Source organism: Thrips palmi, unplaced genomic scaffold (genome assembly GCF_012932325.1).
Source record: "Thrips palmi isolate BJ-2018 unplaced genomic scaffold, TpBJ-2018v1 HiC_scaffold_17, whole genome shotgun sequence".
NCBI classification, from domain to species: domain Eukaryota; kingdom Metazoa; phylum Arthropoda; class Insecta; order Thysanoptera; family Thripidae; genus Thrips; species Thrips palmi.
In genome coordinates, this window is record NW_023144626.1 from 12,355,612 (window position 1) to 12,371,286 (window position 15,675).

Consider the following 15,675-nt stretch of genomic DNA (forward strand, 5'->3'; position numbering starts at 1 on the left):
AATGTGGTTCCTTCATTTTCATTGCTACTTCAATACATGGTAATATGTGCACAGAAAAAACCATTCCGAGTTGGTGACTTCGCGCAGTGACTTCCTGAAGATTGCGAATGACTTTACACTACACAAAAGGTTGTCTGGCAAAGGTGCAATTTTGTTCTCGCCTAGGTGGCTCCTAGCTCCCGCCTCGCTCCGCACTGAAGACTGCATGCTAACCAAACCCCCACGGGCCACGCATATCGGGCTTCAATCGGTGAGCCGTAGCGCAGCCTCTTTAAGAGGTCCGAGCAAGTGGGTTCTGGTTCGTGTCTGGTTCATGGGTGTGGGGGTCCTCGACAGAGCTGTAAGTTGACTCTGACATTCTGTTTCAGCTATGTTTAAGTTCTTGTGAACTAAGAGGAGCACTAAGAATAAAAGAGTCATAATCAGGACTTAAATTTTCTGTATCGCCAATGTCTGGGTGGGGATCGTTTGTTTTAGCGTCCAAATTTCATGTTGAAGTATACCTCACCCCAGTAACACTCTTATTCCAGGAACGTGACATCACGTTCAAATGAACGTAACAAAATGTCACGTTCGTTTGAGCATTGTGTCACATTTGTTGGGATGTGAATAAGCTAATTTATGGCTGATTCACATCGAAAGGAATGTGACACAATGATCAAACGAACGTGACACTTTGTCACATTCGTTTGAACGTGATGTCACGTTCCTGGAATGTGAGTGAAGGTAGGCATTGATAGAGGCTCTTTCATTTTCAGTAAGACTCGTCTGCTTTGCTTTTGTAGTCTTTGGTAACATTTTATCGTGAAAAATGACATCTTGCTAAAATACTTATATTAAGAAGAAGAAAGAGGTGTATGGACTTTGTTGCAGGTGGACACTAAAGTAAGTCGGGAATGCATGTCTTGAGTGGGGTTGATTGGTTTTACTTAACATGTACTTTTGGACATTCCTTAGTGGACGGCTCTCAAAAAAGAGTTATGAAAGACTCCAATTGACAGTATCACAAGTAACTTAAAAAGTCGGCTATGACCTTCTTGTTCACCTTTTCTTGTAGGCCATTGCCAACAATGAAGTGAAAATGATTGTATCGTGGAACTTTGTGAACGGACACGATTGAAGGGATGGCCTTTGAGACAACGTCACAGTCCTGCAAATACGAGATAGGTCATGTTAAGGAAGGCAAGGAGCTGGGTAATTTTGGGGTACTGTTATAAAACGGGATAACTGTTTCCTGGGTATAGAACTCATGCCATTTCAAATGTTTAATTAACATTAAAAAAACATCACATCTAATAGAGCGTGTGTTCTTTCGTGTAAATCTTGTCAGGATGTCAGAAACCTGTCCGAAAACCTGATCAAAATTCGCACACTTCTGAAAGCCGAAAAGTTATTTTGACATTCTGTAGAACCCAGGCCATCAATATAAGAATAAGTTTTCAGAATTTCAGTTTTCAGGAGTCCGAGAATTTTCGAAGTCCGAGAAGTCTCTGACATTCAAACAAAATTTACAAGAGTGTTTCCAAAATGTCAAATATCTACCAGGAAAAAACTGGCCCATTTTTACGCCGTGTCCCAAAATTACCCAAACTGACCCTAGGTGAAGCTAAATTGTGGAAGGATAAGAATCTGGAAAGAATGTTTCAAAACAACATTGTGAATTTGGTAACCATGATGTAAAAGGAATGAACGAATAACGCGCATGTCAGTGCGGCAGCGCTTCTTTCCGAGAAATTGAACCTACCTTCACACTGACTGTGACGTCCTCGAGTCCACAGTAGATATGGATTGGTGATGTGATGGACGTCAGGTTGTAAGATGGAGGTTCAGATGATCCGTACAGCTCAAAGTTCCTGGCACTTCCGAAATCGTATTTCCGAAACTCACCATCTGCAATGCAGCAAGACATCCGCAGGGGAAAGGAATGATGTGGTCGCACAAGCACTGATATTGTTAATGTGACAAGGGCTAATTTGATTCCTTCAAATTCACTCTATGAATAAAAAATCGACAGTGAAAAAAATTTGGGTCATTTCATTTGGGCCTTTAAAACGGCCTTTAAATCGGCGAAACACCAGAGTACTTATCTCCCAAATTTGGTGATAGTTTGGAGGACTGACTGCCAGGATTTGGCAATAAACTTTGTTCAAATCAGAGGGACTAGTTCTTTGTTTATTGCCACATTTTGTCTATACTCAATAACGAAACCGGTTGAGGTTTACTTTTTGACACCCGAACATTTCAATTGAAACGAATATTTCGAAGTTTTACGTATGGTGCCAATTACTGGACAGTCTGGTTTACTTTTTGACACCCGAACATTTCAATTGAAACGAATGTTTCGAAGTTTTACGTATGGTGCCAATTACTGAACAGTCTGGTAAAATTTACCAGGATTATTAACTAGACACCTAGTAAATGCCACAACACCCGATCTAGTTACAGCAACTGATCATGTGGTGAGAGTTACAAGGATTCTCGTATGAGTAACCAGTACTCGTTTAACTAGGATTGGTCTGGTACTTTTAACGAGACTTTTTTTCAGTGCTCATCTACGAGGTTATGTTGCCGGCGTCAGTTTCGGTTTTGTTCTTCGATCGGCGACGACTAGAATGCTCTATTTAGACCGAGGGGGTATGCACTCGCGTAATAGTCGGTTCACTCTATCTGTAATAGCACGCGTAATAATACGCGTAATAGTCGCGTAATAGCCGAAATTGTCAAAATTTTATCAATTTTGGTGTGTTTTAGGCCGTTTCTAGCTAAATTCCGATTAATTTGTGGCGTAATAGAGCGTAATAGCGTAATAGTCGGTACACAGGTTCAGAGAGCGCATACCCCCTCGATTTAGACATCGTGAGGCGTGAGGCCAGGAGAGAAAAAATTAGTACCTTTTTGGATGCTTTGTGCATAATGCACACCTTGACGTATTGAAGCTCCTGATGGAAATCGGATGGTAAGTCCTCGTAACAGTTTCTGTAAAAAAGACATCATTTAGTAATCCACTCTCATTCCAGGAGCGTGGCATCACCGTGAGACAAGCGCGACAAAATGTGACGCGCCTTCGGGCATTGAGTCATGCTCCTTTCGATGTGTTTAGCACAGTAAAAAAAGATTCGCCGATTCGGTGACGTCTGGGCGCCAAAACGAGAATATTACAAGAACAGCAACACCCTCAAACTGTTCTGGCGGCCCTCTGTTCGTTCCGGCGACGCTCGGTCTAGTTTCGGTGGCGCTCGCGGTCCGTTCCGGAGCGGCCACCTCACCAGAACGGCACTGCAGTCACCCTCCCGCCAGCGACTTTTAATCGTCGTATTAATATGAAATAGGACACAAAACAAGTCAGGGGCTGTCAGTAATCATTCGCGTGACTCATCAAAGCGTAACGTTGCCGGCGGGCACGCACAAATATGCACAAACAGCTCAAAAACAGTTGTTGTGGTCATCCTAACCTCTCTGGCGGAACACCACCTGGTGACGCAGGTCACCGTTTTGGTGACAGACCGTCGCCGGGTTTGTAGGGGTACCCGTTTCGGTGAGATTGGATATAGAACGACCACCAAAACAGCGAATCTTTTTTTACTGTGAGGGCGCTTCGGAAGAGCTGAGACGGGAGTTGAGAAGAAATCAAAAAGAACAAAAGCCGGACTTGTCTGAGAAAATAGCTCTGCGGAAGCGTCAGAACGACGCACATTCTCAACAATTTCGCTTGCTTTGTTCATCTTGATTTCTTTTCTACTTCCATTCCAGCTTTTCTCTGAAGTACCCAACTCGGGTGCAGCAATGGATCAAAAATTGATTTTTTTTCATGAAATTGAGACTTTGAGGGACACAGTTTGGCCAGGGCCATCCCGTTCTTGTTCAACGGAGGCCTCCTAAAAGGGTTTACACTAAGAATCCAAACGCTATGAATATAGCGTCAATTGGTTCAATGCTTTTGCATTGCACATGAAGTTCAATGCCTCCTCATTCCCATGTATTAGGGCATTTTCGGGATGCATTGCACCTGAGGTGCAATATGGCTATGACATTGCAGGTTTGGTGCAATATCTCAGTGCATTGCACTATACTCATATTCAAAGCGTTTGGAATCTCAGTGAAAACGTCAAAAATGAAACATTTACGAGCACAGTAGCGGAACCAGGGACATTTTGGGTATGCCCTATCTGGCTTTTGGTGTGGAATATATTTCCGAATTCTGTGAATTCGCTGTCGAACAACGCCTTTGACCCGGGTGGCGTCCGGAAGTGGACACCTTTCGGTCCAAATAAGCGGTTTTTACGGCATGTTATTTATTTTGACCGAGACTTGTGACGGTCCCCAACAGCGCCCAATGCACCAAGGCGCATTGAAATGCACATAAAAGGTAACACATTTTAGGCGCATTTAATGCGATTGTGCGCATGAAATGCGCATTAATGCTCGTAAATGCACATTAAAGACGCCTAAAATGTGTTACCTTTAATGTGCATTTCAATGCGCATTCCCGCTTTAAATGCGCTTTGATGCACATTGGCGCTATTGGGGGTGTCAAACACTTTTTCCGCTGAACTATTGTCTCGAGCCAGGTAGGGACTCAGTGAGGCTCGACTGGGGAACGGCCCAAGGGCACGCCACAAAATGCGAGTCTAAGTTGGACAACAATTTCATTTTTATGATTTTTCTCTTCGATTTTGGATCCATCACTCCACTCTAATTATGTGAGTCAGCCACAAGTAAGCTTAGACACATGCAAACGACACAATGCTTTAAGGAGCGTGACATTTCGTCAGGCTGGTCCAGCGTGATGTCACGCTCTTGATATGATAGTGCAGACTTAACAGGGTTTGACAGCACTTGGGGATCAGGGGCACGTACGTCGCTGCCTAAGTAACTGCGCTTTCCCTCAAAGAAGTCAGAGAGCATCTTGCAGACTGGAGCGAAGACGGTGTTGCTCTTTGCCGCAGGACAAAGGGTAGTCAGGGACACGTCCGAAAAGGGAAGCTTGTCGTTTATCACGTATCCTCCAGTGGCATTCTGAAAAATAGTTCCGTTCAAGTGAAATAAATTGTTCAGTATTAATTGTTTACACACTAAATAACTTTTCGAATGTGACATTTTGTATACGGTTTTAGGCCCATTTGTCACATTGTGGGTGTAATGATGTGAATACACGCGTGCATGCACCGGGCGCGGTTTAAGGGGGGGTCTGTGATACTCCTTAAACGCCTGTTAGTAAGAAATAGGGTGTCGCGAAAAACACATTTTTTTTTCTTTTGCGAAATTGATATTGGCTCGGGAGGCAAAGTGTTCTCTCAGGGGCCAATATGAACTATTTTAAATATCACCCCGATCGGATAATATCTTCAACCCCCACAGCGGCCTTGAAAATAGGAAAAATGGTTAAAAAGCCTAGTGGGTTGGCGTTGGCAATTTGTTTGCACGCTTCCGGCCACTTCCAGGCATGTCCTTAGGCTTAAAAAGTCGAAAGGGGGCCCCTTAAGCCTAACATAAATTTGCGGATAACCTCACCCTATGATTAATACCAGTTTCTGCAAAGTTAACGCATGAAACTTGACAATTTTGTCAAGATTTGCCTGTAAATTCCCACGTATGTCAGTTTTGCCCATTTCGACCGTCTTTTTCTCCGATCTGAGTTACTTCCTGAGGTCAGAAGGATCGATTTAGGGGGAGAGGGTCAATTTGGGTCTAAAATCGCTAGGGCGCTTCGTTTGACGGGAAAATTGGGTCAGAATAACCGAAATTGCATAAAGATTGATTAATTTGACCCAATTTTCCCGCCAAACGATGCGTCCTACCGATTTTGGACCCAAAATGAACCCCCCTAAGTCGACCCTTCTGCCCTGAGGAGGTAAGCCAGATGGGAGAAAAAGACGGTCAAAATGTGCGAAACCGACTTACGTGGGAATTTACAGGCAAATCTTGACAAAATTGTCAAGTATCATTGCAGAAACTGGTATTAATCATAGGGTGAGGTTGTCCACAAATTTATTGTAGGCTTAAGGGGCCCCCTTTCGACTTTTTAAGCCTAAGGACCTACCTGGAAGTAGCCGGAAGCGTGCAAACAAATTGCCAACGCCAACCCACAAGGCTTTTTAACCATTTTTCCGATTTTCAAGGCCGTTGTGGGGCCTGAAGATACTATCCGGTCGGGGTGATATTTAAAATCGTTCATATTGGCCCCTGAGAGAGCACCTTGCTACCCGAGCCGATATCAGTTTCGGAAAAAAAGTGTCTTTCGCGGCACCCTAAGCAACCAGGTAGGCAAAATATACACCCTCTCTCGGAGGCCCCTTAAACCGCACCTGGAATGCACTACAACTTTTTATTGCACAACGCGATAACTTTCATATTGCAACTTGCATATTGCATTACAAGTTCAATATCACACCTCGAATAACAGTGTATCCAGCCCCAACCTGTCTGTCATGGCCTACGCACCCTTAGTCGACGCGCATAATCAGGAAACGTGTTCATGAGGGTCTTGGCCAAATGCCACCAGCCAGCCGGGTTCTTGAAGAAAGCCGCGGGAGCGAAGAAAACGTTGGCTATGATCTTCGCATTGTACTCTGGACGTTCGGACAGCAACACCATGGTGGCAGTACAGCTCATGGAGTACGACAAAGCAAAAAGGCGTGCGTGCCCTGTGGTGTTGAGTACGTAGTCTATCATGGCGGCTTGGTCCATGACGCCGTTCTCATGCCAACTGAAACAGGTCAATACACCGTTCGCGTCCCTCTCGAAGAGAAACTAGTGGTGCGGCAGAGTGCAGTGAACTACGTAAACGATCACAGTAAAAAGTTTGTTCAAGGTAAACGTGTTGAAGAATAGAGTGCGGTAAAAAGGGGAAATGTTCGGAACGTCCGTTTAAGGAAGTTCTTTGACCGTCGTTGGAATATAACATTTTAATAAAATTTCGTAAGGATGCAGTATGAGTACCCTAATGCCGAATTCCGAATGCCCCTTGCATTTTTACTGAATCAATTCTGCCCAAAACGGCAGTAAAAATGGGCCCTGGCGGACCCGTTTTACATGGGCTCTTATGGGAGGACGGGTGCAGTGCAACTGTTCCATTCACATTGCTCGCTCAGAATATGTACCATTAAGTCAAAAAACTGATATGTTGTTCACTAATGTCTACAGAACACGTAGTATTACGGCAATCCAGTTTTTACTAAAAGGAAAAGGAGCACTACGTTCTGAAAGTTGGAAAATCGCGTCCCGTGCCGAGCGCTTGGGCGGGAGGAGCAGCAGATGTGACAACGTCGGGTGGCCCGCGCTGGCCCGCGCGGGGCCGCGCAGCCCCGGACCCGGCAGGCTCCCTCGCCTACTCAGCAGGGCTGCCACTCCAACCGGCGTGTGGCGTTGCCGCTGTGCACTACCACAGCAAGGCTAGTTTTCTGAATATTTCGGAATAAAAAGAACTCGAGTAGACACGATCAGAAGGTGCAGTTGCACTATGAGCACTAATCTGCGCAAATCTATCATGGTTAGAAGTGCCAAAGAACACTGTTCCCTTCAAAACCTGTGCGGCGCGTTTCAATGACAGCGGTTGGTATGGCTAATGCTTCCTTATGGAGCCCCCCTCGCCCCGCAACACCCCCGCAGACGGTCAAAGAACTTCCTTAAGCTCTAAGAAGTAAATTTCTCATGTATTTCCAATGGTTCCTTTGCAAATTCACAACGAAACTTCGTGGATTTACGAAAATTCTTCGGAAATTCACGCAGGTTCCTTTAGCAAGTTTTTGGCCGTTTTTGCCGTAAGGTATCGGAACTTCCGGAAATTTGCTTTTACAGAATTGACACAAAATGTTAAGGAAGCAATACACTGAAAATGGCCCAAAAACTGACTTGTGCGATTGCTTTAATACTTACTCGTAGCTCTACGTAGTTCAAACTTTCATAACATTGAAAACTGAAACTTTCTGAGCATCAAGCAATCAAAAGGTCAAAATTTTATGGAAAAAAAAAAAACAGTTTTGATCGTTTTTGCACATTTCTCAAAGAATATTTGGGTTGAAATTTTGACCGTTTAGCTAACCTCTGTTCATAGTTATAGTTTATGCGATAGCCACTTTCATTACTTACTTTTTGACGCAAACGGAGAAAGCGATATCTTCATTTTAGCGCAGATCAATTTTCGGCCATTTTCAGTGTATTGCCTCCTTAAGTTGTATGATGACAGGGAAACGTCTGACTCGTTCTATTGATCCACCTTTTAACAAATGGTCCCAATATCATACATCAAGATGAACACTTGGTCGGAAACCAAATCACGAATTTCGTAAGACAACTGACCTAAAGTCCCAGAACTCGTGAGACTTCGGACTGAGAGTTCTGTGCCTTACTCCGTAAGGAGTTCCTCTGAAGTTAGCCAGCCAAACATCGAATCCATGGTCAACAAGCTGCAACGCTGTAACACAACCAACGCCACAGAAGACTTAGTTTAAGAGATACTGGAAAGAGATGATGGAATGTTTAAGTGTGATAGAAAGTTCAACCGTTCATGTATGGTTCTGGGTAAAAATCACAGGTTTTTACAGGACCTGAATTTCACCATCTTGGATCCGCAGTAGTCACTTCTTGGATTGTCCGGTGAATCCAAGACGTGACTACTACGGGTCACCGGGTCTCTACGAGATCTGTGACTTAAATCGGCAATCAAAATTGATGCAAATAAGGCTGTCTACTGGTTTGCAAACACCTTGTCGCCGAAAAACGTAAGTCGTCAGTAAACGACTTAAGTCACTTGTAAACGGCTTTGATCATTCAGAAAGAGCAACTTTATTGCTTAATTACAGCACTACTTTTAACAGTGTATGATTCAAAGTAATATTTCTTAGAAACTTATGCTGACATTCTGTAGAACTCCTGGACGAGTTACTAGCCGGGACTGGACCAAACTTAAACTTGGTTTCCCCTCAGCCCAACCTTCAAATCAAAAGTCCCGGACACGAAATAGGTTCGTGGCCAGAGTTCCTTTGGCATCGAAAAACATCACCACTTCCTCCGCCTGGACGCCGACCTCAGTATCTCTGAAAGAAGTACGAGACAAAACAAAACGGCCTTCGGGCGTTGGGCGCCTAGCGACGCCCGGATGCCTCAACGCCACCAGGTTCATCGTGGACGCTCCGGAAGGATCATCATCGGGGACCTCAGCCACTGACGACGTCACCCAAAGTTGGGAGACGTGACGCTTGTTACCAAAATTCACGTGCAACTGAGTTGCATCACCCATTTGAAGGGCGATGTGACATTAATTCTCAGTAAAGCCTCATTTTGTCTCCCAGTGTGCGTTGAGCTCGTTTCCTGCTCTAGTTTCGCAGCGCATACGCTGCGTGCGGAACCAATTAGGGACAAGGAATTTAGCACTAACCGAACGCGTCCTCCGCCTCTCCTCGCAGCGAAAGTGCGATTTTCCCACCTTAAGGTGCAAACTTCACACTTCCAAGTTAGCATAAGAAACTTCCTCGTCAGACCTTTTTAGTGCATTTAAACATGCAGAAATGCATTTGAAGTGTGGTTAACGATACCTACCTAGGTTTTCGTCCTCTCGGAAGATCCACAGCTCACTGCTTGCCATGAGCGCGTGGCCCACCAGGACCGGGCTGCGATGCCTGCTGGAGTTGTGTGCGTGTGGCTTCGACAGGCGTTGGATGGTCAAAATGTAGCCGTCAGGTGTCACCACGTCGTGTGAGTCGGCGTGGTAGCCATACATCTCCGCCAGCTGATCGTTGTAGACAAAGGTTCATTCGATGGGGGCTCGACATATAGTTTTGCAAGTGACCTCTCCGCTTTCGACGAAATTTTGTCAGATTATTGGCTACAGTCTGAAACCACTTAAAATTCTCTTTAGCAAAAAAACTAAACAAAAAAAAAAAAAACAATTTTTGAGAAAGTTCTGGCCTGCGTTAGAATTGAATCTTGTTGCTTTGCCTTACATGCAAAAGGTAGGGCAGCAGTGTGCTTGGAGATACACGCCACCTGCCGGGGGGAACCCGAGAAAAATGTCCACCGTAAAAAAAATTTAATATATTTGCAGTAATTTTAGACTGAAATTTTTAAACGGACAAGTGGCTTGAAAATTCAGAGTTATCATTCAGACCACTCGGTCTAAATTTTCAGACTACTTGTCTGAAAAAAAAAGTTTCAGACTTCAAGTCTGAAACAGTAAATAAAAGTGCTGTCCAGAATTTCAAGAGGAAGACAAAACGAGATACATTGGAATTGCTGACGTACTTAGTTGTCGCTTTTTTCTGAATTCCTCCTGCCGGTTTCGAACCGGAGCTTTTCGATTACGAGCCAAGCTCAATATCACTGCGCAATGCCCTGGGGAAGTGCGTAAATAGTCTACGACTCTTTGAGCGAAATTTTTTTGTCATTTCAAAGGCATTTACGATTCACACCTGTCCAGAGGGCCGTAAATCGTTTACACCCTTTCAGGGCATAGTTTTAATGCCTTTCACCAGTGCTGTTGCCACATTCTGAGAAGTGCTCCACGAGTGCACCATGCCTGGGGGATCCGTGAGCTACTCCACACTTTAGGTGTGAGAGCGCAAACAAAGCACTGTCACACGTTCAGTGTGGAGGATTATACTACACCAGGAATTAAGGAGTTCTCCGTAGTGTGTACTGCGCAAACCGCGAGTTTTCACTTGCCCACTATAGCTTACCTTTTCGACTGCAGACGATTGGTAAGAAGCCAATACATTGCAGCAGTACAATGCCGTGATTGTGAGTGTCAAAAACTGGGGCAACATTTCAGGCCGGCGAGAAAGGCGACAGTCAACGATTTACTCGGGATGAGGCCGTGTCCTGTACAGCACAAGAGGGTAAATTTGCAGTGACAGGAAGGAGTACACTCTAAGTGTTTTGGAATGAAATTTGAGCTATGTTACAGTGAACTCGGCCAGTGCTGTTAAAGTTAATTTAACGATTAACGAAGTTATTTAACGCCGTTAACGTTAATTAACGAATTAACGTTAACTCGTTAAAGTAGTCAGAAAGTCTTAACGTTAACGAGTTAAGTTAAGTAGGAATGTTAACTTCTTAACGCCGTTAACGTTTACTTTGTTCATCTGTGTATGCATATTTTGCCGACATTTGGGTCATACAATATGTAGAATTTATGTCTTGGGTGAAAGAAAATGAACAAAACTTCAATTTTTGTGAAAGGTTTCGAAAGTTAGTCATTTTTTGGCATCTTGAGGACTGAAAATCTGTCAAAAATCAAGAAATCACACAACGTCTTCGGTTCATCAAGAAGTAAAACTAACTTTAACTTCGTTAATGCGTTAATTTAACGTTAACTCGTTAACTAATGCTGAAGAGCCTTAACTTTAACGAGTACGTTAATTCGGTTAGGTTAACGGCTTAACTTTAACTCGTTAACAAAAAAAATTAACTTTAACAGCACTGAACTCGGCACGAGCATAATACGAAGCAACACTCCTTCGTAAAAAAAAATGTTTCGAGTATTTGCCCTCCTAAATTCATAAGTCAGAAATAAACTGAAACTAGTCGAAGACAAGCTGCGTTTCGTCACTTTTTGGCCCGTCCCGTTTATTTTTTGTAAAAAAATGACGGAGGGACGGGCATATAGTATGATGCATGCTGTGCGTCCGTTCGTCCGTTCGTTCGTTCGTCCGAGGACTTCCCTGGTCCGATCTTGCCCAATTTGGTATGCAAGCCTCCTGGGTGACCCAAGACGCCCGAGATGGCAGCAAATCCGATCGAGCCCCGGTGGCGCTGCTGAGCCAGGGTGCAGTGCAGGTCTTAATGGTTGGTCTAGAAGGACTCGGCAACGGATGCAGCAGGAGCCTGCAATAAGTGTATTTTTGGACACTCGGCTTTACGAGAGAAACTCAATGGTACACTATTTCAGCAACTCGGAGAAGTTCGGACCTCTTAGGGTCTCAAATCCCAGCGGACGTGTATCTCTTGGAACATTCTATTTGTACCGAGTCTTTAGCAACTTGGTGCAGTTCTGACTAAGTCCTTTTGAGGTCTTCGACGCAAACGACATCGTTATGTTTGAACACTCCTTAGATCGCTTTATTCACCGTGCAGGGTCGACACATAGGAGAGGAATGCGACATTTGGCACCTAAAAGTGGGGCGGGCGACAAAGGCGCCATTTGGCCCATATGAGTGTAGTCGAAGACAGCTGCGTTTCGTCACTTTTTTAAGGTTCTAAAAGCCTTACGAGGCCCCGGAAAACCTCCAAATCACCCGTACGTATTATATGAACGTTGCCAAGGCTTAAGGCATTTTACTTCTTGCCAAACAGTGTGAGACTGCCTCTGTCTCACTCTTGGACATGCACGAATGAAGTTACTTTTTCATTACACTTAAGCTGAATCAACTTACAGGACGGACGAACTACCTGCCACTCATGCGAGTCTCGTCGCTGATCGCGGAGGCGGTGCTAAGAGGCGAGCGGCTCTGTGGACACGACAGAAATGAGGAGCCGAAATCTTTTTTAAAATCGAAGATCGCTTCTTGCTCGAACTCACGGTTGACCTTCAGTCGTCTAGACTGAAACCGGGGGAGAAGGGGGGAGGAGGAGGAAAGGACTCGTACCAGTGCCCCTGCGAGCTTTACAAACCTGGCCTGCTGGTCTTCGGGCGAGTCTGCTCAGCTCCAGCGACTGGAAAAGAGAAATGGTAAAGGGGGAGAGGGGAGGGGGGACACCAGTTCTGTGGCCCCGCGCACGGCAGAGCCGGGCAGTAGACGGGCGGCAGCGCCCATTTCTTCCCAAAGCGACCTGCTAGTCGCTCAGTCGCAGTCGGGCCGGCCTTCTCCGCCTCTCTGCCACGATAGCAAAAAGCTACGGAAAATTCTGCTAACAGCTTGTGGTAGTTCTCCGTAATCCTCTTGTCAATTTTCTCCGTAGGACCGTGCAGGTTTCTGCGTAGGACCTTACAGTGTTCTCCGTAGTCTTCCAGAAAACTGCACTGGGAGAAAAAATGATGGTTGAGGCTGTTAATTCTGATGACACTCTCCACTGTTCATCGAAAGGTATTTACCGTACCATGGGATACAGTAGACACTGTAACCTGGGAACCCGTAGCCACTGTGCCTTGGGAACTGTCGGTATAACTGTAAATTTTCAAAATCAAAATTTCAAAATCGCGATAGGAACGATTCGACGACGGAAATAAATTCATCTCAACAAGACGAACAAAAACTGATAAGCATGTTATGGGCTCAAACTCGTAATTCAACGGAAATCGGGGTCAGAAATCTTTAAAAAGTAGGATTTTTGGACTCCAATACATCGGACTCATGAAATTACGGTCCAAAATCCTACTTTTTTATACTTCTGATGCCGATTGCTGTTGAATTTCGAGTTTGAGTCCATAAAATGCTTGTCATTTTCTGTTCGTCTTGTTGAGATGAATTCATTTCCGCCATCGAATCATTTTTTACCTACTAGGGCAATGTGTGACTTTTAGCCTACACTGTGGGAAAAAATCACAGTAAATCCTGTAGTGATTAGTACAGCTGTCACTGTAGTTCAGAGTACAGGATTTACTGTACTTTTTTAACAGGATCTACTGTACTTTGTACGGGATTTACTGTACCACAGGAGTGGAGTACGGAATATCCTGTACCAGGTACAGTAGATACTGTAGCCAGGCACGGTAAATCCTGTGTTCTGAACTACAGTAAATCCCGGCAAAAAAAAATAACGGGATTCACTGTGGTTTTTTCGCACAGTGTACCTTTCAGGCGGCTACGCCCTCCTGAATCCGCGCCTGCCCTACGGAAAATACTGTAAGATCTTCCGGAGAATATTGATATGAGAGCTACGGAAAATCTTGGCACAATGTTATGAGAATTATCTGTACCCTTTTGCCACAGTGTGCTCGCCTCTGACGCACGCGGGCGCTTCCGCCCGGGTGACCCTGGACTAAGTCGGGCGATTCAGAAGAGTCGCTCTTTCTCTGTGGCACTCGCACGGTAAAAACGGTCCCTACCTTGCCCAGGTACACACTTAAGGAGAGTTAGTACGTGTAACTTGGATGATTTTGTGCGTTGAATTTCCATTGGCTGAGCGATAGCGAAGCCCATTACTCGGGTGGGGTTGGAAAGTTTTGTCTGTCTGTCCGTGCGTGTGTCTGTTCGCACTACTCCTCCAGAACGGCTCGGCCGATTCGGCTGAGATTTTTGAGGAACATTAGGTTTATCCTTGGCTCGCCACACTCCAAAATTCAGCTTTTTCTCTCAATTCCTGCGCCTGCGGTTAAAAACGCTAAAATACATTTAAAACACTGTTAAAAAATTTGGATTGAAATTTCATAACATGTTAATGTAATTATTATCACTTTTCTGTTCTGAAATTTCATGGCGATTTTCTGCAATGAAATAAATTTCATTGCAGAAAATCGCCATGAAATTTCATAGCAATGTGTTGTAAAACTTCATTAATTTGTTCATGAAAATTCATATGTAAGTTTTGACATTTTATTTCCGATTGAGGTATTGTACATCTTAAGTGGGTAATGAAATCTCGACCGGTATCTTGGCTCTGAGTTCCACACCACTTCTAAAAATTGAAAGCGGGCCAAGTCCACCTCAGACTCCGATCTTACCCCGGAGCGATACTCAGCGAGATGAGTTGGTAGCATGTTGTACCACAACCACGAGGAGGCTCTCGCTGGACCTAACCGTATGGCCGACGGTAGGCGCCAGCAAGTCGCAACATGGTTCTGCGTTTTTCTCGACTTCAGAGTAATATTTTGTTTAACACTTTTAGCATACGTCTAGAATAGATATTCACTGAGGTAACCAAGGATAAACTTTTGAAAAAAAATATTAATTTTACTTAAATGAATAGGCAAAACTTATTAGTGAACGAACACGGCGCTCCGAGCGCCACCTAGCGGCAGCTTCTTGAAACCTGACTTTGAGCCCAGGTGGCTGGCAGGCCGCACCATGTGAGCAGTGGATTGACCACGGTTTGCGTTTAATGATACTAAAATTCTTTTTTGGTGCGACATTTGATTTACTACTCATATCATCACGCTACATTACTCAGGGAAGAGCATAGAAATATTCCGAATCACGATGAGGTTCAAACTCAGTCAAACCTGAAGTTCCTTCCACCCGGGCAATGTAAGAGCCATCAAAACCTGCCTATCACAAGTCAGAGACCGACATGAAAGTTTATATCTTGGTAATAAATTTTCAGAATCACACTTAATTTGTAGTTTCACGTTATGACTTTTCATCAAATCTCTTGACGTTTCATTGCAGACTTGATTTTTCAAGGAGATATTATGACGTGTCATGGAATGTGTTATGACATTTCATTATATTTATGAAATTTTATGGCCGCTATGAAATTTAATGGCGTTCATGAATTTTCAATGCATATTTGTAATGAAAATTCATAGCATTTTTAACAGTGAAACGGCCATTGGTGCTTGCACGGCATGTAGGGGTGCTTTAGGAATCGGGGTGACCAGGCGGGTTCGGTGGACCCGGTTCCGACAACATCGGCCGCTTCCAGCCGACTGAAGAATTTTGTCAGGGTTTTCGGTAGGTCTCGCCTAGACGTTTTCAACGAGTGGTCGGGGTCTTGAAAAACATACATTTCTGTGACAGCTTGTCGAAGGCAAGCACTTAGCGCCGCAGTCCAAGGTAGGTGTAAACGCTCGGCATGGATGTC

At 44.4% G+C, this 15,675-nt stretch overlaps 1 protein-coding gene across 3 annotated transcripts; it reads right to left on the minus strand.

The window, feature by feature from the left end:
• Positions 1 to 905: 905 nt before the first annotated feature.
• LOC117643706 (lipase 1-like) lies at positions 906 to 12,499 on the minus strand. Of its 3 annotated transcripts, none has more exons than XM_034382758.1 (9): positions 12,369 to 12,499; positions 10,674 to 10,815; positions 9,538 to 9,727; positions 8,299 to 8,413; positions 6,442 to 6,706; positions 4,858 to 5,016; positions 2,892 to 2,976; positions 1,745 to 1,890; positions 906 to 1,150 (listed from the first exon to the last, which is right to left on the minus strand). In XM_034382758.1, exons 2-9 carry the CDS (start codon positions 10,758 to 10,760, stop codon positions 1,004 to 1,006), a joined length of 1,194 nt encoding a protein of 397 aa, XP_034238649.1. In that variant the 5' UTR covers positions 10,761 to 10,815; positions 12,369 to 12,499; the 3' UTR covers positions 906 to 1,003. The 3 variants fall into 3 exon arrangements, with proteins under 3 accessions (XP_034238649.1, XP_034238650.1, XP_034238651.1); XM_034382759.1 differs by having other exon boundaries at positions 12,385 to 12,449; XM_034382760.1 differs by lacking the exon at positions 906 to 1,150 and adding an exon at positions 1,546 to 1,629.
• Positions 12,500 to 15,675: the final 3,176 nt, after the last annotated feature.